This window comes from Durio zibethinus, chromosome 10 (assembly GCF_047325235.1).
Source record: "Durio zibethinus cultivar Kanyao isolate XHJ-2024 chromosome 10, ASM4732523v1, whole genome shotgun sequence".
Taxonomy (NCBI): domain Eukaryota; kingdom Viridiplantae; phylum Streptophyta; class Magnoliopsida; order Malvales; family Malvaceae; genus Durio; species Durio zibethinus.
This window is the reverse complement of record NC_143171.1, coordinates 27,328,252-27,351,195: the sequence shown is the minus strand read 5'-3', so window position 1 is coordinate 27,351,195 and position 22,944 is coordinate 27,328,252. Positions and strand designations below refer to the sequence as shown.

General features: G+C 32.1%; 1 protein-coding gene and 1 pseudogene across 1 annotated transcript; one reads left to right on the top strand and one right to left on the bottom strand.

Annotated features, from left to right (window-relative positions):
* Positions 1 to 9,338: 9,338 nt before the first annotated feature.
* On the bottom strand, positions 9,339 to 12,560 carry LOC111293429 (uncharacterized). Its single transcript, XM_089767341.1, has one exon. It carries the CDS (start codon positions 12,137 to 12,139, stop codon positions 11,225 to 11,227), a length of 915 nt encoding a protein of 304 aa, XP_089623467.1. The 5' UTR covers positions 12,140 to 12,560; the 3' UTR covers positions 9,339 to 11,224.
* A 702-nt stretch (positions 12,561 to 13,262) lies between these two features.
* LOC111293464 (phosphoenolpyruvate/phosphate translocator 2, chloroplastic-like) lies at positions 13,263 to 14,401 on the top strand (annotated as a pseudogene).
* The last annotated feature ends 8,543 nt before the right edge of the window (positions 14,402 to 22,944 follow it).

The following is a 22,944-nucleotide window of genomic DNA, read 5'->3' as shown; positions in this document are numbered from 1 at the left end:
AATAAAAAAGCTTAATTTTAAAATATTTCAAGAGAAAAATGAAAAAAAAATGGAACATAGGGAGTATTAGCTATTTAAACTGCTTCCTTTGTTCTCTCGTTTCGCTCTAGCAATTTACCCCATGGCCTCCGCATTAACCTCCGTTTAGTGCCCCTATCTCATGTAAAACGTGCCTACCTTGATGTGTGCGCAGTAGCCCATCGAAGCCATAGCCGCCACGTGTCGATCAATGACCTATCACGTTGTGCAGCAGCCTTGATCTCTTGATTTTTATTTTTATTTTTTTTGTGTGTCTCATTTAGTTTTTTTTTAAAATTTTTTAAATGGTGTGGAGTCCACGTCCATTTTGTTTTTTAAGGTATAAATCTGATTTTTTTTCAACGTATTTCCCCATTTTTTTAATGTTTTTTAATTGTTGGGGTCCGTAATTTTTTTTTAATTCTTTTAAAAGATGTTTTAAAAGATGTAAGTTGCATGCAAAGTTCATGCATGCACGTATATAAACCATTCCATTCAAATACATTATTTCTCTAGAAATATTAACGTGTAAGATATGAGATAAAAAGAGTACTTTGCATCTTCATTGCTGATTTTTGTTTCACATTACTTATGATTTTGATGGAAAGATTTAAAAGTGATAAAAGAATGAAATTTGGTAAACCTTACATCAAACAAAAAGCTAAATTTCTTTTCCCGTTGTGTTTAAAAGTTAGATTCTTGTTTCTTGTACCTTAAAAATTGTTTTAAGTGATGATTAAAGAAAATTATATTTAAGTATCACAATGTGGGCCAAATCTAGTGATTTATAACCCACGTCAATGCTATTTTTAGAAGGATAATTTTTGTGTCCGATTTGGTTAGTAAATATATAATAGGAGATTTTAATTAATTTTATATTCTATATTTTTTATTTATTTTAATGTATATTTTTTATAATTAAATTTATCTCTTTATTATACTTATTTAAGTGATTTATTTGTAAAATTTTATCCTCAAATGATGTTACTAATTAAAATTTAATTTAAAATTATTAGATTAATATATCAATTTTGTCAATTTTATTTGTAATTTTAAAAGTTTTCAAAATTAAAATGATCCTTCTTACATTTAACTATAATTAATAGTTATTTCAATAATTCAAGTAGTATATAAAATGTGAAAAAATTAAACCGTTGCGATATGTACTATTAATATAGACTACTTCATTGTTAAAATTCTCTGATATTTTCAAATTGAAGCTACAAGTCAATGTAGATATTTGTTATTTTCTTTTTTTTTGGTTACATAGGAGGATGGAGTCTTAGTATAAATAAGAAAAATGAGGAAAGCCTGATTTGAAACAAAACCCTTTGTGTCTTTTCAAATGTCTTTAACCACTAAGTTAAAGGTTTGAGGACGATATTTATTATTTTTACATCTAAGTGTCTTTAACCTAAGTAATTATTCATTGGTGATGTATATAGTATTTATTTAATTCATCTTTTATTTGGTTCCTCTTTTTCTATGTTAATATTATAAAGTTTGTATTTAATTTCTCTCCCTTTTTTAACTAATATATATATATATAAAGTTAATAATTTATATCCATTTTTCTTCTTATAAAAGCCTCTCATTTTTCTCCAATAATTTCAATCTTCTTAATTGATATGGAAAAGAGTGAGTTGAGTAGCACATAAAAAATAGAAGTGGGGCCCTCAAGTGCTTTCTATTGCTCGATAGTATGATTAACCGACTTTTTACCCCGACTTTTTACCCCGACAGACAACATTTATACCCACGCACGCTACCAAATTAGAGAATAATGATGGCCATTGATCTCTCCAGCAGCTAGTTCCCTGTGTTAACCTTATTAAGCTTCATTTAGCAACAGCGTGGGGAGGGGTTCGATTACATTAGATTGTCCTTTTGATACTGAATCTTATGGACAAATAGACAATCTTGAAAGAATTTATTGTTAACCTTTCTCAAACATAAATCTATTTAATTAAAAAAATCGTATGTCAATTTCGATTGAAACGTGAGTTTCATTTTGCGTTCCTTTAAATTTTATATTTCAAAACTATATATATATATATTACAAGGGTTTTTTGTTTCTTTTATATGTGTAAAAGTTTATTCGATTGTGAATCATACAATACTAAATCTCTCAACATTCAACCAACTATAAGAGAAAAAGGTGAACTTCTAAATTACGGATACAATGTATGTGGACTTCAAAATTATTGCATTAATATTAGTTGAATGGAAAAAAATAAAAAATAAAACTACGTGTGAACGTACTAGTTCTTAGTTTATAAATGTGTTTTTAACAAAACAGAGCGAGAAGATTCGGCCACAATCAGCTGGGAGGGGGCCCCCAACTTTGTCTGTTAAAAATTTTTGACTTAAGCGAGAGAGTCTTGAACATTATAAAAATCATTAATGATCAGACATTATAAAAAATTTTATTTTAGCTTGTAAAAAAATTTAACGAGAGAGTCTTCAATATTTAATAATTTTTAGAAATGCATTGTTTCTCTGAACATTAACAAGAGTCTTCAATATTTATCGTCATTAATTTTTTTTAAACCAAAATTTATTAAAATAACCAAAAAATTATAAAACTAATCAAGACTAGTAAAAACATAATCTTCAGTATCATCATGTATTGCCAATTGAAAAAAATTATATTAATATATTTAAAAAAAAAAACAACCCTTAATAATTTTGTTATTTCATTTCATGAGAGGCTCGGTGACAAGCTCAAGCAGCAAAAGATTGAAAAAAATTTAGAAATAAGGAGATTGACTTGTCAAACAAAATTATATGATTAATGTGCTTTAGTCAAGCCCCAAATTGAATAATTGTGCAAAGTTACGAATATAAATTTACAAGTCATGTCATATTTAAAAATTTTTGTTTCATGTTTTGTTTCAATTCCTTTGAGTAAATTTTTTAACAATTATTTCATTCTTACAGTGACCTACATTCTGGATAAATCTGTATCTAATCATTCAAAAAGAAACTTCAAGTGCAATATGCTGAATCCAAATTTCAATAGTAAATGGATTTATTATACCAAGATCTCCATCTAATCGTTCAAAAAGGCTGCTGCACACACGTGATAGGTCAAATGATCGACACATGGCGCCTATGGCTGGAATGGGCAGCTGCACACGTAACATCAAGGTAGTACGCACGCTTTTCATGTGACAAAGAGGCAGCATGCGGAGGTTGAGGTTGAGGGTGAGGCCATGGGGTGAATGGGGCTGATGCACGCAACACAATTTCACAAATACTATTCAACCAAAAAATAACAATCAACGAGTCGCTTTCAACAATAATTTACCAAAGGGAATAATATCAGCATAAACCAGTAATCTTGATCACAAATAATCCGTTGTTGAACGATATTGTAGCATATCCTAAATGATGAGCACCTCTAGGCGTAGTAGCTGAATTATTTGCGTGAGTTTAGAATATCCTTTTGCTTAATCTCTCCCTAGATTTTTGTGCGTATTTATAACAGAGGATTGGTGGAGAAGAAAATTTGGAGCCCCCGGCCCAGCTGATTGTGGCCGAATCTTTTGTCACTGTTTTTGTAAAACACATTTTTATAAACTAAGAATTAGTACGTTCACACGTTTTATTTTATTTTTCTCTTTTTCTCTATTCAACTAAAATTTAATGCAATAATTTTGAAGTGTATATACGTTGTATCCATAATCTTGAAGTTCACTTTTTTCTTTTATAGTTGGTTGAATGTTGAGAGATGAAAGATCATATACTATTAAGAATTAGTATTGTATGATCCACAATCGAACAAACTTTTACATATATAAAAGCAAAAAAAAAAAAAAAAAACCTTATAATATATATATGTATATAGTTTTGAAATATAAAATTTAAAAGAATGCAAAATGGAGCGATACAACTTAAGAATGCAATCCTTGGAGTTGGAGTGTATAAGCAGCGTCTTCTGCTTCCTAGCTAATTCATAATTAATTAGGACAAGGCTGTTTGCTTTGCAATGAGCATTAGCCTTGGTCTTTGTGTTGCCCTTTTTTCATTAAAATTGCATAATTTGATGGAGGAAAAATATACAGTACGTTATACATACCCAATGTTTAGATAGGATGGTAGGCAAAAAATTAGTAAAAATGAAAGATAATGCTTCAAAACATTTGGTTTAATTGGTTGATGCATATCCTTTTTTTCAAAGATTCCAGGTCTCCATTCTTCAAATAAAAATAATTAAAATATTGAAAAAGCAATTACTCAAACTTTTAAATCAATTAAAAAGTCAGGACATGCTGAATTCTCTCAATTATTTGTATGATTAAATGGGTATTGTATTAAATTCTGTGGAAATAAAGAGATGTCAACGAGGATAACTAGTCACTATGAATTTAGTATATATTATATTAGTGCTACCAGATAGTACTAATTTCCATACAAATAGAAAATATCACAAAGGAAACCCACAGGTAAGCACTGATTTTTACAGTAAAAACATTTTTAAAGCCATAAGCCAATAATCTTAATCTCAATTTACCCTTCTTTGAATGATATTGTAGCATATCCTAAATGATGAGAAGCTCTAGGCGTAGCGGAGACTCGTTTTCTCACAATCTCGATACGATGGCGAGAATGAGGTAAAATGGAGCCAAATATCTTGATTCCATCTTCAGCCTCTTCCGCTTCATAAAATGTTACCTTATCACCAACGTTAAGACATTTAGCTACAACAAAGTCTCGCCAACCCTGTTGAAAAACCGGTTTCTGATAACCTCCAGTCTTGCGGATGGAGCAAACAAAAGTCCAGCACTTCCCATTCTCATCCCGAACCAGCAATTCCAGGGCATGGCCTCCACAAAAACGTGGGAGAAATGCAAGACTCTTGGTTGGGATAGCTAACCTTTTCATGATATCAGTGCCAGTTAACCGCTTTGAGAATAAGACCCTTCTCTTCTTTGCTTGGTTTCGTATGGCTTTTGAATCCATGATCAGTTGGTAGTATCCGAATTATTTGTGTGTGAGTGTGGAGTATCCTTTTGCTTAATCTCTCCCTTGATTTTTGGGTGTATTTATAGCAGAGAGTGGGGTCGGCTAGAGAGAAGAAAAATTGGAGGCCCCTGCCCTTTTCTAGACGCTGATTGTGGCGGAATCTTCCTCTCACTTAACCCATCCACACGTTCTCTTCGTTAAAACATTATAACTAAGTTCACCCATTGTTCATTTTTTTTTTGTCTCTTTTCTCTATTCAAAACAAAGTCCTGCAAACGTTTAATGCAATAATTTTGAAGTCCACTTGCCTATAAGGGTGAAAAGCCGGTTAATCATGCTATGCAGCATTAGCAAGCACATGGTTTTGGAGCCGCCAACTTCTATTTTTAATGTGCTAGTCAACTCACTGTTTCCCATATCTTTGTGTGATTAATTCAGTCATAGCGAGCCCACAATTAAGAAGGTCGAAATTATTGGAGAAAATGAGAGGTTTTCATAAAAGGGACAAGAAGAAAAAAATGGATAAAAGTTGAACTTTTGTTTTACATATATATATATGTCAAAAAATAGGAAGAAATTAATTACGATCTTTACAATGTGAACATAGAAAAAAAGGAACGAGATAAGGATTACAAAAAAAAAAAGATGAGTACTATTATATCGCCAATGAATAATTACTATGATTAAAATACTTAGATGTGAACATAACAAATATCTACACTGACTTACAGCTTCAATTGAAAAATATGAGAGAATTTTAACAAGAAGGTAGTCTATATTAAGAGCACGTGCCACAATGGTTTAATTTTTTCATATTTTTTGTACTACTTGAATTATTGAAATAAATATCAATTACATGTAAATGTAATAAGAATAATTTTAATTTTTAAAATTTTTAAAATTACAAATAAAATTGACAAAATCAATCTACCAATCTAATGATTTTAATTAAAATTTAATTAACATCATATGAGGATAAAAATTTTACAAATAAATCACTTAAATAAGTATAAAAAAGAGATAAATTTAATTATAAAAAATATACATTCAAATAAACAAAAAATAGAGAGTTTAAAATTAATTAAAATCTCATACTATATATTAACAAACCCAATCGGAACAGAAATTATCCTTCTAGAAATAGTATTGATGTGGGTCATAAATCAATGGATTTGACCTACATTTTGGTCTTTACTATAATTTTGTTTAATCATCACTTAAAACAAAATTTAAGGCATAAGAAACAACAATCTAACTTTTTAACATAAAGGGAAAAGAAATCTTGCTTTTTATGAATCACCACTTTGTCTGCGATTGATATTTTGGTATTTCATAATTATACATTTCTGTCTCAATTATACCTAGACAACTCTAATTATAATTAAGTACCCCACCCTTGATCATTAATCATAAGCAATAAGCCCAAGAATGATATATCAAATTATGGATTATGGCAATAACCCACCGCGTGACTCATTGACATATCCCCACCCTTGTTGTAACAACTCCGATTATAAGTACCCCACTGTTTGACTCTTCAGCATTGCCCACCCTCGACCATGAGTCATTATCAATATGGCTTATCACTATTCTCTAAACTAGACCACGAGTTATCAGCAATAAGCCCAAGATTGATATATCACCTACATTGGGATGGATATAAGTACCCCACCGTTTGAATCTTCAGCATTGCCCACCCTCGACCATGAGTCATTATCAATATGGCTTGTCACTATTCTCTAAACTAGACCACGAGTTATCGGCAAGAAGCCCAAGATTGATATATCACCTATATTGTCCATGAGTCAAGTTTAGGCATAGATATACATAGGTTGGCCCAGATCTAGTTGATATATCAAATTTTTTGTTTAAGATTCGGGCTAATTTAGTTTGATCAAATAATATTTTAATTTGAATTTGAATTAAAAAATTTTGTCTAGGAGTTAAGTCAGATCAAGCTATTCATGTACAAATCTAAGCTTAGATAACCCAATTAAAATTAATGGAGAAAAATAGAAGGTTTAATAAAACACAAACTTTATAAAAATTAAATAATCGAAAGTTTTTCAGTAAAATTAATGATGCATGTCTGAAACATTATAATTTAAACAACAGACCTTAAAACACATAAATTGACTTTAACAAGAAAGCACTTAAACCTATGGATGGTACGAGAAAATGACTTAACCTTGTCTTTTCCTTTATTGTCATTTTCTCGCTAAAATACTTTGATCCAAACTATAATTAGAAAGTTCTTGCAATTTTCAGCGGCTGATGATTAGAGATTTCCTTGAAAGATCATCTCTGGCAAATCCAGTTCCTTTTTCAAGGAATCCATTTCTAGGGGAATCTCAAAATCCATGGCGTTGCTCTCTTCAACAAAAGAACAACAGGGATTAACTCCCAAGCTAGCAGTGCAGCTTTGATTACGATTAGAAAAAACATTTGCGTCGAAAGAGAAACTCATGGGCTGGTGATGATCATCCGCTTGTTCATTACAAACTACAACTTGCCAATATGTTGGGTTGAAATCCGAGGTTTCGAGTTGAACTAGGTGTGGGTTTGTTTTCATCTCAGGATTGGTAATTTCAACACCCTTTACCTTTTTTTCTATTCGGGTTGAGGTCGTTGAGCTAACTGACTTGATGTAGTTTTGCAAAAGAGAGCCTCTAGGGTTGGAGTTTTTACCATTTTCATTGAGCATTGCCTTCGCTTAGTTGCATTCCAATGATTCTTTATAGTGTTCTCAGTGCGTCCTGGGAGTCTCTTGTCTATCTCAGCCCACTTGTTTCCTATTTCTTTATGTACTTGAATCAATATCTTATCTTCTTCTTCACTCCATGAATCCTTTTGCAAAAACAAGTCATATATTTTTGTGCCAGGAATCAATACTGAATAAAAACTCTTGAATTCGGGATAAGGTTTTTTTTTTTGTTGTTTACATTTATTTATTTATTTATTTTTTGAAAGGCCATATATTTATTGGATAATGGGACCGAAAGTACAAAACAGGAGTAACTAAAAGGGAAACTCCACAGAGCAAATGACAAATTTTAATGGCAACAATTACAGCCAAGCTACCAAGTCTTGTGATCGAAAGACCCTTGGTTTGGCTAGTCCATCAGCAATAGATTTAGCCTCCCGAGGAATGTGATTGAACAAGACTCCTTTAAGATTACTTTTAAGCATGTCGATGTTATTCGCAATGTGCTTCATTGGCCAAGGAACCCCGGAACTACCACTAGCCCAGAGAACTACATTAGAAGAGTCACTCCCCACAACTAACTAGAGAGAATTAGCCCATTCTGAAGAAGCGAAAAAACAAAGACCTTCTTTGATAGCCTTGAATTCAGCAAAGTTGAAGTCCTCAATACCAATGAATTTCGAAAAAACTCCTTTAAAAGAGCCATGGTGGTCTCTCAAGACTCCGCCTACTGCAGCTGGCCCAGGTTTAGCAAAAGCGGACTCACCAGTATTAATCTTCGTAAATGCCAGGATTAGGACATGTCCAAGAGACTGCAATGTTAGCTCTGAAAGTAATAGGAGGGAAGCGGATGTGTTGGGGGTTAAAAAGAAAGTTATTGACAGAAGCAACTAGTGAGGGCCATTTTCCCTTGCTCCAATTTGCGAGGCGAACTTTTATTATATCAAATAGCTGTGTAAAGTCAGGTTCTTTGCCTTTGGAAGATGATCTCGTTTCGTTGTAGCTAAATAGACCAAAGGATCACAAAGAAAAGCATTCCCCAGATTCTGTTGTTTTGCTTAGGATGGAGAAGATTTTGCCAAGAATTAAAGAAAGAGGATGCATCTCCTAGGATGGTCCAGGACACTCCCCATACTTTACCATATGCCATCCAAACTTTCCACAGGAATTGGCATGTAAACATTAGGTGATTAACAGATTCAGCTTTAGTTTTGCAATATGGACAAAAAGCTGAGTTGGATTCTACAAGGCTTCTCTTTGGAAGCTCAGTTTTGACTGCCACCTTGCCGATGACAATCTGCCAACAAAAAACTTCAACCTTGGGGGAAGCAATTCCAGACTAAACCGCTTTCCATATGTTGTTTGAGTGGAGTGTCCTTTTGTAGAAATAGTTGCAGAAGGTTTTCGATGAGTAAGTTCCAGATGTGGAGGCCTTCCAAATGACTTTGTCTGGATTAGTAGCATGTGGTACGTAACAGATAATTAGTGAGAAGAAGCTGTTCTATTGCAATAGTTCCCAATCGAATAATCTTCTACGGAGGCCAATGTTCCACAGCCAATGATTGTTAACCCAGATTCCATACTCCGCAATATAACTATTTTTATTGACAGGAAGGGCATATATTCGAGGGAAGTGGGCTGAAAGAGTTATGCCTTCAATCCATTCATCTGACCAGAATTTGATGCTAGTACCTCGGCCAAGCGAGAACCCAATATTTGTAGAAACCACTGAATGGAATTGATTCAAGGGGTTTAACAGTTTTGTAATATGGGACCAGACTAGTGAAGCCTTTGGTGAAGCTGGGGGTAGCAGGTTTGTAGGATCAGACCCAGTTTTCACAGAGATAACTCTTCTCCAGAGACAATCTTGTTCATTGGCGTAACGCCAGATCCATTTGTTTAGCAGACCCCTATTTTGAGTTTGAGATCACATATACCAAGGCTTCGAAAGTTTTTCCCTTTGCAAACTATGTCCCAATTTAACCAATGTGTTTTGTTGTCGCCCTGGGCACCAGACCAAAGAACGTTTCTTTGGATTTCATCAATTTCTGTCCTAACACTGATAGGGATTTGAAATAGGGACATGAAATAAATTGGGAGGCTAGCAAGAACTGATTTAATTATGTTGACTCTGCCTGCGATAGAAAAAACCTGAGTTTTCCAAGAAGAGAGTTTGCTTCTTACCTTATCAATGACCGGTTGCCAAGTTAAAAGAGAGTTGGGGCTAGCTCCCAACGGACGTCCCAAATATGTTGTGAGGAGTTGATCTGCCCTGCATTTGATAGTATTGGCCCATCTTATTAAGATATGATTGTCAACATTAACCCCAATTAAACAGCTTTTAGAAAAGTTAATCTTTAGTCCAGATATAATTTGGAAGCCTTTCAGAATTCTTTTGATGTTCAGAAGCTATTCTAGGTCGGGTTTACAGTACAAAATTGTATCGTCTGCAAATTGAAGATGTGTTATCTTTAGGGGGTTGCTTCCAAAATCAACACCTTGAAAGAGACCCATCGAAGTAGCTTTCCTAAAGGATTCAGTAGCCTAATTAAAAAGGAAAGGAGATGGGCAACAACATCGACATGGAGGCTGTTGATATACATTTGAACATCCATCCTCGCCATTTAGAACTAAACCCCATACAAGTCATGATTATGTCCAGAAAGCTCCAATCTACACTGTCGAAGGCTTTTTCGAAGTCAACCTGGAAGATGAGGCCACCGGCTCTGTTTTTTCTCATTGTGTCGACCACTTCATTGGCAATTAGTGAGCAATTGAAAGATTTGTCTGCCCTTAATAAAAGCAAACTGGTTAACTCCTATCACGGAACTCATTACCTTTTTCAACCTGTTGGCAAGGACTTTTGCAAGAATTTTGTAAACACCCCCCACTAGACTGATTGGTCTAAAGTCAGAGAGAGTTGGCGGGCCATTGCGTTTTGGTACGAAGGTGATGAAGGAGGAATTAATAGTTTTGTTGAAGCTGCCAGAGGAATAAAAGTTGTTCATAAACTTCATAACTTCTCCCTTTAGCAGAGGCCAGAATGTCTTGGAGAAGTCCCAAGTTAAAGCCGTCTGGACCTGGGGCCTTATTGCCATCACAATCTTGAACTGCTGCCCAGATTTCATCATCGGAGAATGGTGCTTCCAGAAGGGAGCCTTAGTCTTCACTAATTTTCTTAAAAGGACAATCAAAGCTCTTGAGTTTGATAGGATCATTGGAGCTGTACAGTTTGCTGAAGTAATTGATCACTACTGAATGAATATCCTTTGGTTAACAAATTTCCTTCCTAATGATCATGAGCTTGTCGATTCTATTGGTGTGCCTTCTATTGGATGCGATCAGATGGAAGTACTTGGTGTTACGATTACCAAATTTGATCCATTGTGAACTAGATTTTTGGAACCACGAGCGCTCCTCCTTTTTATAGAGGCTCCACAATTCATTCCTCAGGTTGGCCAGTGTGGAACGCTGTTTATAGGATAGTCTACATGCTTCATCCTTTTTCCCCAACTCATCTATATCTACCTCCACTTAACTAATTCTTTGGGCGTCTTTATTGGCATGATCCTGCTGCCAATTTTTAACAATAAATTTGAGGGCTTTTAAGCGGTTGAAAATTCCGGGAGCCTTGGAAGAGTCTGTGGTTGCTTGCCAAGAATTATTGAACATTTCAAGAAACTGAGCATCGCCCATCCAATGTGAGAAAAGCCTAAACGGCTTAAGGCCCCAGTTCTTGTCCTCAACCGATAAGCAGATTGGGTTGTGGTCAGACAGAGATTTGGGAAGCACGTTTTGATGGAGTGTGGGGAATTTGGTGAGGAGATCACTACTGAGCAAAAAAGGATCTAGTCTGCACATAGTTGGGATTTCTTTGTTGTCAGACCAACTGAACAGGCCGTCATTTAATTGGAGATCAACAAGGTCCATAGAGTTGATGAAGTTGACAAAGGAAGACATAGAAGCAAGGTCGTATGAGATACCCCTATTTTCCTCAAGACATTTGATAATGTTGAAGTTACCTCCAATACACCACAAATTAGAAGGGTTAAGCAAGTTTTTAACATCAATCAATTCATTCCATAAGTTGTTCCTCGCAGCTGGATCATTATGAGCATAAATGTTGACAAAGATACAGGGGATATTTAAAGCATTGATAGTATCTTGGAGGAGTGTGAATCTGTGGTTGATGAAGGAGCTTTCGAGGGTGAAGAATTGTTCTGACCACAGGGAAATCAAACCTCCAGATCTACCATTTGAACCTACCCATTCTCCTTTAAAAGCATCTCTGCTCCATAGATATTTCAAAAACCTGGAATCGGGTGGGCTGTTTTTTGTTTCTTGCAGAAATATCATTGACAGGATCTGTTTGGAAATTAATTTCTTCAAAGCCTTTTTCTTTGTTCTACTTCCTAAGCCCCTAACATTCCAAGAGATAACTTTAATCATTGAGAGAAAAGAGAACACCCATACCCCGAAAGCTGGTCTCGAAAGCTTAATCCGAGCGCAGGCCTCCCTCGTCCCTTTCAATGATTGGAGACTCTAATTGCTGTAGGCGCTTTACTACTTCAGCTTTGTCTGAGTCAAACTTCAAGTTTAGAAGAGAGCAGGCCTCCCAAGTTTTATCTGCTTCGCGCCTAATTGCTTCGTTTCTACATCTAATGCTTTCGTCGGGTGCTGAGATTTCATCATCCTAAAGCTCCGAGTTGCGAGCCCCGAATATTGGTTGTGTCAGCTCCCTTATTCTCGTCGTAGTTGTTTACATTTCTTTTGTGTCTGTATATAAAAAAATGAGGCATAACTTGTTCAGGATAGACTTCAATGAGAAAAAAAAGTAATATGCATCATGCTGATACAGGAACAATGTAATAAAAATCGCTAAAAAAAAGATATTAAATTTAGACGAAACTCGAAAATACCCAAACCTTGTTAAACAAAAAATTTTGCATGTATTACATGCATTATTTTAAAGCATGGGAATTTCATTTTTGATCCACCATGTTCCTTTTCTTAAGGAAAAGAGGTTTAGAGTTCAACAATCATATGCTAAAACCAAAAAATAAAAATAAAAAACCAAAAAGGATAATAGATGTCTATAAATATATATTTATTTATTTACTTATAGGGTCTTAAAAATACATATGTGGACATTAATATCATTTTAAAAAGCAAAACTAATAAATATTTTTTATTAACTTTTAAATTTTATAATTTATTTTGATAATAAGATTTAATTAATAAAATTTTGGTCCAACCTAATATTCATTGACATGATAATACGTTGTCACGCATGTAATTATAAATGTGCAAAGTTATAGACACAAATTTATAAATCATGTAAAATTTAAGAATTTTTGTTTTATGTTTTGTTTAAGTTCTTTGACTCAGTTTTTCACAATTATTTCGTTTTCACAGTGGCTGGATAGTGTCCTCCCTCATACCGTGGAGCGGAACTAGCCTCATTTACTGTGGCATTTTTTAATTACTAAGAAACATTGTATGATCAACTCATTTAAAAGTCTGATAAACTATCCCTTCATAGAAACGTGGTCCTTGTTCAGTTAAACTCGTTTCTTAAACTTGACCAAGTCTTGTTGTTCTGAAACGAGATTGGTTTCTGTAGCGCAATGGCTTCCAATGTGACTAACCAATCGCGTAATGTGTGCAGTAAAAAGTTCATGGTTAGAAAAGAGGTAAAAAAAAAACTATAATTCAAGCATAAATTTACAATGGTTTTACATTTTAAATGTCATTGAGTCACCACTGTTTTATGACAGAAGTATGACAATTACGCTCTTAATTTTACAAAGTGATATCTAATTTATCTGATAGATTATGTCATCTGGGCTCTAATCCTCACTTTTTAAACAGGACACTTTGGACAATATCAATCTCTTCTCTGTAATAACCATAATTTCTTTTATCCTATTGGTTCTTGCTGCCATTTTAATGGAAGTTGTCATGTTCACTCCTTCATATCTACAGTCTGCTAATTAGCTATAGCACATTTAGAAAGCAAATGCTGATGTTGTCTTAAAGCAACAATTAGAGCCTGCTATGTCATAAACATGAAGCTGTTTTTTTTTTTTTTTCTCTTGAATTAATTCAAACCAAGGTTTGAATATTAGGGAGCTATGCATGAGATATCTTCTGGCAGGATTCTGTTTCCACAGTTATCAGCAGGTGAGCCTGTTTATATCTATTGTAATTTGCTTCTTTATCCTAAAATTATGCAGTTCCTCAGTACCAGAGTAACTATAGCAGTAGGGAATGCCTAATTTCTAGTCGTCTAATCGAAGTTGAATTGCCATGTTTTCTGTTTTGCAGGTCTCTTACATGATACTGCAGACGGTATCCCCAGTTACAAACTCTGTAGGAAATTGTGTTAAGAGAGTTGTGGTCATCGTCTCTTCCGTTATCTTCTTTTCAAACGCCTGTTTCACCCAGTAATTCCCTTGGTAAAATTGTTCATCAACCAATTGTTAAAACATGGCAAATTGACAATTCTTCCTTGATCATCAGCTTTTACATGCACTAATCAAATTGAAAAAAAAATAGCACTTGCATTCTATTAAAATTTAACTGTGACTGGTTTGGACTGCAGGCACTGCAGTGGCTCTTACTGGAATCTTCTTGTGTTCGAAAGAAAAGCGAATGAAGCCAAAGCCAAAGGCTGCCGAGTTGGTATGAAGTTTTGATGAAAATAAAAACAAATAGCAGTATGTATCTAATCATTCAAAAAGAAACTTTAACTCCAATAAGCTGAATGTAAAGTTTCTTCTTAGATATATATATATATATATACTGATAAAAGTAATTATAAAATTTGCTATTTGAATTAAAATTTTAATTAAATTAATTTATATAATCATCTATAAAAATAATGTTTAATAAATTTTGGATTCAAATATCTACAATCTCTTTCTCAATCCAGTTTTTATAAAAGAAAAAAAAAATTGCTCTTGCACCCTTTAAAAATATCTACAAAAAGCAAATGTGAATTGACCACCTTTTAATCTCTTTCTAAATTCTTCCAAGGACAGGTCATTTTCATGTCGTTTCAGGCTATATTGGAAACCAAAGCACTAAGTAGCTTGCCCCAGTGAAACATACTTGACATTTGGTTGGGTCCTTCCTAAATTACCCTATTCTTTTTTTTACCATTGATTTGTTTGATGTAAGGTTTACCGAATTTCATCCTTTTGTCACTGTTAAGTCTTTCCCACAAAATCATTAGTAATGTGAAACAAAAAGTTTGTAATAATTAAAGTCATTTTTAATTATTTTTTGTCAAAATAAATTTAATTTCCAAGCTTCATATTCTTCCAAGTTTGGTTGCTCTCTCAATGTCAATACTGTCGCATGAACATGGGAAAAATATAGAACCAAACACCCTGATCCCACCTTCAGATACCTGATGACAGAAGGTGACCTTGTCTCCTGCAGGTATTAAGCCTTTGGCTGAACCTCGTTGTCTGATTTTCTCTTCCAAAATTCTGTTTCGGCTTTTTGGACTTGAAATCAAAGATTTTTTTCAGATACCCTATTTTATTGATTTGCTAATGATTCTTTCTACTTTCCTTTTGTTCTTTGAAAATATAACTGCGCACTTTTTTAGAACTTTGGGTTCAATTTCACGTAATTGTAAGTAACGTAAAGACCACGCTTTGTGCAAGTTTTGTTTGACTTGATACTTTATCACACATGATATAATTATATAATACGAATATAATATAAATATAAAATTTAAAAATAATAAAATTTAAAATTTAATAATAATTATATTTAAATTTAATAAAATTTAAAAAATATATTTTATATTTTTTATGTTAATATAAATTATAATATATAATTTTTATATAAAATAAAATAAGAATATATAAATTTTTATATTTTATACATATAAATACATGAAATTTAACTTTAATTTTATTATGCGTAAAAATATGTGTTTAAAGAATATTGGAATGTGTTTTGCACGCTCAGATAATATGTTCTGACGGCGACTGAGGTTACGATAAATACGAGAGCAGATAATTTCCGAACATTGAACTCATTATTGGCAATTCCATGTTTGACTTATAGCAGAAGTATGATTGTGGTTTTTTTTTTTTGGAAGTTTCATAGCCTTTTTTTTTGAAAAAAAAAAATCATGAATTTTTTTTAAAAAAACTTTCTACTCGCATTTACTGTGAATGTGAATGTGAATGGGTGAATAAAAAATTTTAAATTTCATAAGAAAAAAAATAACAATATTTTCTTGGGGCAAATAATATTGGATAGAATATAGCAAGAAATAATTATGCTACCCTACTTCAATTTTATAGTATTCTTTATTCTTGTAGTATCATAGCTCAAGTAATTTAGCATTCTAATTTCTACGTTGTTATGAATAAAATGATTTGTAGTAATGACAATGCATAATCAATATAAATATGACAATAAATTTTAAAAATCCGATGACTAAACTAATTTCATTTTTTTTTTAATTTGAGGAAAAGGAGATTCAAATTTTGTTTTTGAAAATAAAAACAAATGCACAAGTGCATGGACCTTTCATGCAACTCAGCACAATTCAATTGTATATTCAATGATTTTTTTAATTGAATCAAAAGTCACAGAACATGAATTAAATATACATGAGTTTCTAATTGACACTAAAAAAAAACACAAAAATAAGATTGATCAGGAATTATTATATCACTAAATCATGTATCTTGAAAATCCAATGAATTTCAACAAATTATAAGATACGTATTCTAAATCAAATATAATTATGACAATTTTTGTTATTCATAAAGTAATGCAATAAAAGGAAACTTTTTGAATAGATAATTTTTTTCTTAATCACTTTTACATATTATTTATTTCCATAAATTGTTTTAATTTTAATTATAACTTAATCTCTTATGAATTTATATTTGATACATTATCATATACACTTAATTACTCAAAATTATTTTTTTCAACCAATCTCAATTTCCACAAATTAAAGACGTAGTCGTCGTTGCCTTTGTAAAAAAAAAAAATTGAACAAAATAACGTCAACTGTGAATAAGAATAATGCTTAATTGATTCAACCGGCAGTAGAAGCTCCCCAGACTAATATCATGACAATAATAGATATGAGATCTAGCAAATCAGGACCCAATGATGCTTCCAAAAAGAAGCAAAAAAGAAAAACTAGGTTGCCCTTGTGGAAAGTTTTGGTTGGAATATTTCTCCAAAACTGGGGATAGAGAATGGATTTTGAATTGGCTTTTAACCCATGCAGTATCCTTCCATTGTGGTGGTTTTTTTAAGGGTTATTGGGTTGCTATTTACTCTACGTTTGGATTCCACCTCAGTGAGTTGCGATTAAATACACTTTCTGTTAAATTTAAATATCAGCTATAGTGAAATCAAATCAATATAAATTTTTTATTAAATTGTTTTCAATTGTAATTACAATAAATTTTATTGATAATTTCAATCTCATCACAATTAATTTTATCGTCCTTCCAAATAACGCCTTAATTTATTGACTTTTACACCGTATGTTATGTCAGTTTGTTATTGAACTTGAAGAGAATTGTGCTTTAATAGTTTTTTATAAAATATATATTAATACGTAAATGATGAAAACAAGGTACGTATTACAGTTTAAAACAGGCACTACAGACTACAGAGGTGAAGGCGGAGGCGATGACAATGACATAGATACTTGCTATTAGACACTCTATACGTGCAACATAGTTATTTAGTAGCATATTTATTTTGGAAGTTGCATGCATGGACTACATATCATACATATACCTGAAATGCAGCTTCTAGCTTTTGGTAATACAACTAGAAACCGAATAGATATTGGCCTCCCTTCCCCTCGACCTCTACTTTACATCACATGAGCTTCACCAGCATCATCATTGGGTGCAGCAACAGCTGCATCGGGATTATTATTAGTGCCCCCAGCAGCTTCAGCAGTTGCAGCTATTATGGTCCTCCCAGCTGGCTTGACTGCAGCTTTCTCAACCTTAATAGAGTGAGAATATAAACGACGCAAAAGCTTACCAAACAACTTGAATTCATCTTCAGAGACGTTGTCATAAATTGTCACCACATCTCCAACTCTTAGGTCATGAAAATCAACAAAATGTAGCCATTCCTTTTGTAAAACAGGCTTTTTGAAGCCTGTTTTCCGGATGGAGCAAGCAAACCTCCACACGCGCCCACTACTCCCATCCTCAACTGGAAACTCCATGGGATGAGATCTGCTACTTGGGAAGAAGGGAAGACTCTCCGTGGAGAGAGCCAATCTTTTGCTGATATCAGTTGGACTCAGAGACTTTGAGAAGATCTTTCTCTTCATACCTACAGGTGAATTTGATAGGACCTAGTTTTCAGGTTCTGGCAGACCAATTAAGGTTCTCTCTGCTTTTTCTTTTGTGAGAGTCCAAAACAGAGCTGTCAATGAGACAATAAGCCATTCGGAAATAAGCCTCGATATAGCTGTCAATGACATATAAGCCGTTGATTTTGCATTAAAAAATACTTCTAAATAGACTAAAAAATTCACGTGACTACCAAATCGCATCCAAACCCTAGCTATTAGAATTTTTTCCTAAGGAATGTTATTTTAAAATCTTTATTACTTCATAGGGACAGTTTTAAACTTATTTAACTAAATGAGGTTCTCATGCCATGTCATTTTTTTTTATTATCTTTCTCCTGTAACAAACAAAATACAAGAGATTACACGTTCGCTTCTTCCTTTAACTCTCTTACAATCAAAGACCAGTGGCAAGCATAATAGGAAAACTTTAGGTGGGTTCATAAACAGGGAATGAAAATGTAGGAGCCAAAATTGTCCCTGGTGATGATGCTTTGGGAAGCTCTTTAAGGGGCCATGATGCTTGGGAAAGTGTGTTTGCCTTGGAGATGGAAACGGGGATTTTGCTGGAGGCTCGACTCGATTACTAGAACATGGGACTGAGAAGGAACTGCATAGGGGGATGAGTTGACGGCGTAGCCTTTCTCTCAACTATAACAACACTGATCAGGTTTTGCCTCTTTTGGCAATGACCCTCTTGGCCATTAATGAGAAAAAAGGGACCAGAATGAGAAACTGAGACTCAGAACTTCCACTTGTCATTTCCTTTATAGGCCATTGTTCTTTCTGTTGCACTTAAAGTAATCTAGGTACCAAAAAACCGAGTAATATGTTCCTTTCTCATATTTGAAGACTGTCCAAACCAGAAACATAATCCATATACCAAAATCAAATAAAAAAGACAATTGAACGTAAAAATGGTTATGAAAAAAACAAGGCCAAAATATTGAATCAAAGCAATAAGAAAACGAAAGACTTATTAAGGGTGTCATTGACTTGGACCCTTGTCTACCAGCCTAGTCATTGTACATCTCGTTAGGCGGTAATACTCAGACATCTTTGCCACCAACAAAGAAGTTTCTGGAGACATGAGAGAAAGAAAGAAGAAAAGCAAAGTCTAAGAAAAGGCAGAGAGATTTTTGAGATTTCAAATTAAGAAATTTGAACGAGGGTGGACACTGGAATGCGTAAGTTAAGTCCGAGCCATTGCCTACCAACCTTTTTTTTTTGTTTACAACCTCATCATAAAAAGTGAAATTCTTTGTGAATTAGAAAGATACTTAAATAAATTCATAGATAAAAAAAAAAAAACTCTAAAATTAATATAAATATGTTTCATTAAAGTTTAAAGCCAACGTTTACCCAAAAAAAAAAAAGGATTTTGTCGAAAATTCACAATCAAAAAGAAAGAACTCCTCCAATCCTTTCCCAAGAGTTAAGATTTTTTTCCTACTCAAAATTTTGTTGCCAAAGTGTTAAACGTTTGTAATGATTGAAAGATTTAAAATTTTAGAATTATTTACTTTTATTGAGACAAAATCATAACATATTATATTAGAACCAAAATCTAAATTTATGAAAAGGATTTGAAGATAGGGAAAGAGAGGAAGGGATCTCATAGCAGACCGAATTAATAAATTTTGAGGAGCAAATTTTGGTGAGAGATGAATGGACAAAGAGTAACAAGAAAATAAGAGTTTATCAAAGGATATTTGGTAATTTTTGGAGATATTGAGAAACTTTCATGGATTTGCAAAAACGGGCAACTAAAATTCACTTATGGCTTAACTAATTGTTTTCTATCCAAATAATTTTTTTCTAAATTTTTATTAGGAATAAGATAAGAAAAAATGAAATTTGGAAAAAATATGAACATAGTTATAAGGAAGACAGAGAAAGTAATAGGGGTGTGAAAAAATAAAATTATTATCATACGTGTAATTATTTTTAAATAAAATGCTTATGTGGAATTTAGTTGTTTTAAAACTATATGTTTTTGGGAATAAAGTTAAAAAAAACTCTAGTTTGGGAAATAAGATTGCAAACCATCTTAGTTTGGGAAAAAACTCCTAGCCATTAATCTTTTTCATATAATTATTTAAGACATGCACATCATTCTTTGGCAAACGATATATAATATTATTAAGCAACAATATGCTAATATGGTTGCTGCTAATAACGTTGTTGCATATCTAGGATAAGAAATTATTTGTATATATATATATATATATGTGTGTGTGTGTATGTATGTATATCTATAAGTCACACACGTGTCAAAAACTCGTATAGTTATATATCTATATGTATGTATATACCAATAAAAGTGATTATAAAATTTGCTATTTTGAATAATCCATTAGTTCATACAATTATTTTTTAAAAAATAATATCTAACAAGTTTAAATTTTAAATATCAACATTTACAATCTCATTAAGTAGCAAATCGTAATATTTGTTTTTTGAGACCCAACTAAATTAAAATCTATTAAAATTAAGCAAATTGCATCCAAACCCTAGCTATTAATCTTTTTCATATAATTATTTAAGACATGCACATCATTCTTTGGCAAATGATATATAATATAATTAAGCAACAATAAGCTAATAACATTGTTGCATATCTAGGATAGGAAATTATTTGTTCAAGAAATTATTATTTTCAGAAAAAATAAATAAAGTCACTCAAATTATTGATTTCCGTGTTCGGGCAGTATTTACATAAATTTAGAACGAGAAACCAGTCTAAAATTTGAGCCATACAAGCCATAAAACACTTGAATCTCAAAGATTCAAAGAAATTAAGTGAAACCCAATATGAAGCAAACTCCTTCCACATATTAAAGAAAGTAAAATTTTTCCTCAAACCATAGCGCTTATTCTCACCGACTCAAAGAAACAAATCATTTACTTAAACATTTAGCAGAAGTATATTGCACAGGAAACAAATAACATCAAGGTACGTATGTTTTACATGTGATAAAGAGGCACCATACGGAGGTTAAGGCGGAGGCTGTGGGCTAAATGGGCATGGACTAGATGCATTGTATACCTTTACAACTTTTATATATTGACTATATATGCATTGACTACAAGCATGGACAATTATTGACTATATATACAAATTATATGTGGGATATATTATACAAACATCACAAAAAATAATAATAATAATAATAATAATAATAATAAGCGAAATGATGGGGTATTATAACGGCACTAATGTCTTCTCCTCCTTTTTTTTTTTACATTATTATTATATTTAATATTTAATTATTAGTTTTTAATAAAATTAAATGAAATTAAAATTCAAGGTCAAATCCGAATAATTAAAACAAAATTCAGTATCTATAGAAACTATTTTATCCAATCAAGAAGATAAAGTATAATTAATTGGTATTAATTTTCATGAGCACTGTAAGAGTGTTAATTATTCATCATGCATAATTAATTATCGAATTTAATTTTTATTTTCGTAAATTAAAATTATCTTTTTGATAAACATTAAATTCATTTTATTGTTTTATTAAAAAGATAAATTCTTTAGGTGGTTAATCACATCTAACAAAAAAATTAGTGGTGACTCTTCCTTTTTTTCGATTTTAAAATTTTATGTCTATTGATTTCAAAACCATTATGACATTAATTAGTGAAGTTATAAGCAATTTTATTTTTTATCATTAATTAGATAGTTTCTCTAATTTCTTTTACTTTTTTCCTAGAGAATTACAGCTACACCAAATTTTATTACCATAAGAGAAAATATTTTATGTTAAATGTTAAGCAATACTTAATTAAGGTGATATTTTAAAAAAAATTACAATAAATACATTGTTTGTTCTTAAATTTTAATAAAATTAGTGTATTGAATGCAATTTTTTTAAAAAATAATATTATAATCATCTTTAATAAGTGTTTATATGGCTTGTATTCTTATGATAATTAGTCAAAAGTGTACTGAGCTATCAATGAAATTTTAGGCAAATTTTTTACAATCAAATAATACAAACATGCCTCTTAAAAAAATACATACATATAAACTACAAGTTTGAACGTACCAAAGAAACAAAATCAGATAAGTTTAATTGAAGAGATTGCTTTAAATTTATATTTGATATATTGTTATTATTATTAACATATTTGATTTCTTTTCACAAATTTGACTCTTTAAAGGAATATTGCACCAACTTATTCTGGATAGGTCTGTATCTAATCATTCGAAAAGAAACTTCAACGTTAGTATGCTGAATTGGAGGGTTGTATGGTTGTTAACGAGAAAGAATATAAGTTTGATAAGAGATATCATGTATTGTGATGTTAATGGAAGTGAAGATATTATAATTAAAAGTTATTTGTTGTTTTTATTGTTTTCGACGAAATTAATTTTAAAAATTTACAAGTTAAATCTTGAGTTTTTTTTTATTATAAAAATATAAGGGAATATAATATCGATTTTAATTATATATCTGAGTTTTTTTATTAAAATTATTATCTTTGATTGAATTTTAAAAATAATATTTTAAAAATTTACGAGATTTTAATCAAATGATAATTAACTTGATTCAATTTGTTTTTTATTCTGATCAAATATGTATTCTCTTGATGGGAATTTCCTGAAATCATAAATGGATTTATTATACCAAGATCTCTATCTAATCGTTCAAAAAGGCTGCTGTGCACACGTGATAGGTCATTGGATCAACACATGGCGCTAAGGGATTGAATGGGCGGCTGCGCATGTAACATCAAGGTACGCACGTTCTGCATGTGACAAAGAGGCACTATGCGGAGGTTAAAGCTGAGGCCAAATAGTATTCAACCAAGAAATGACAATCAACGAGTCGCTTTCAACAATAATTTAAAGGGGATAATGTTAGCATAAACTAAT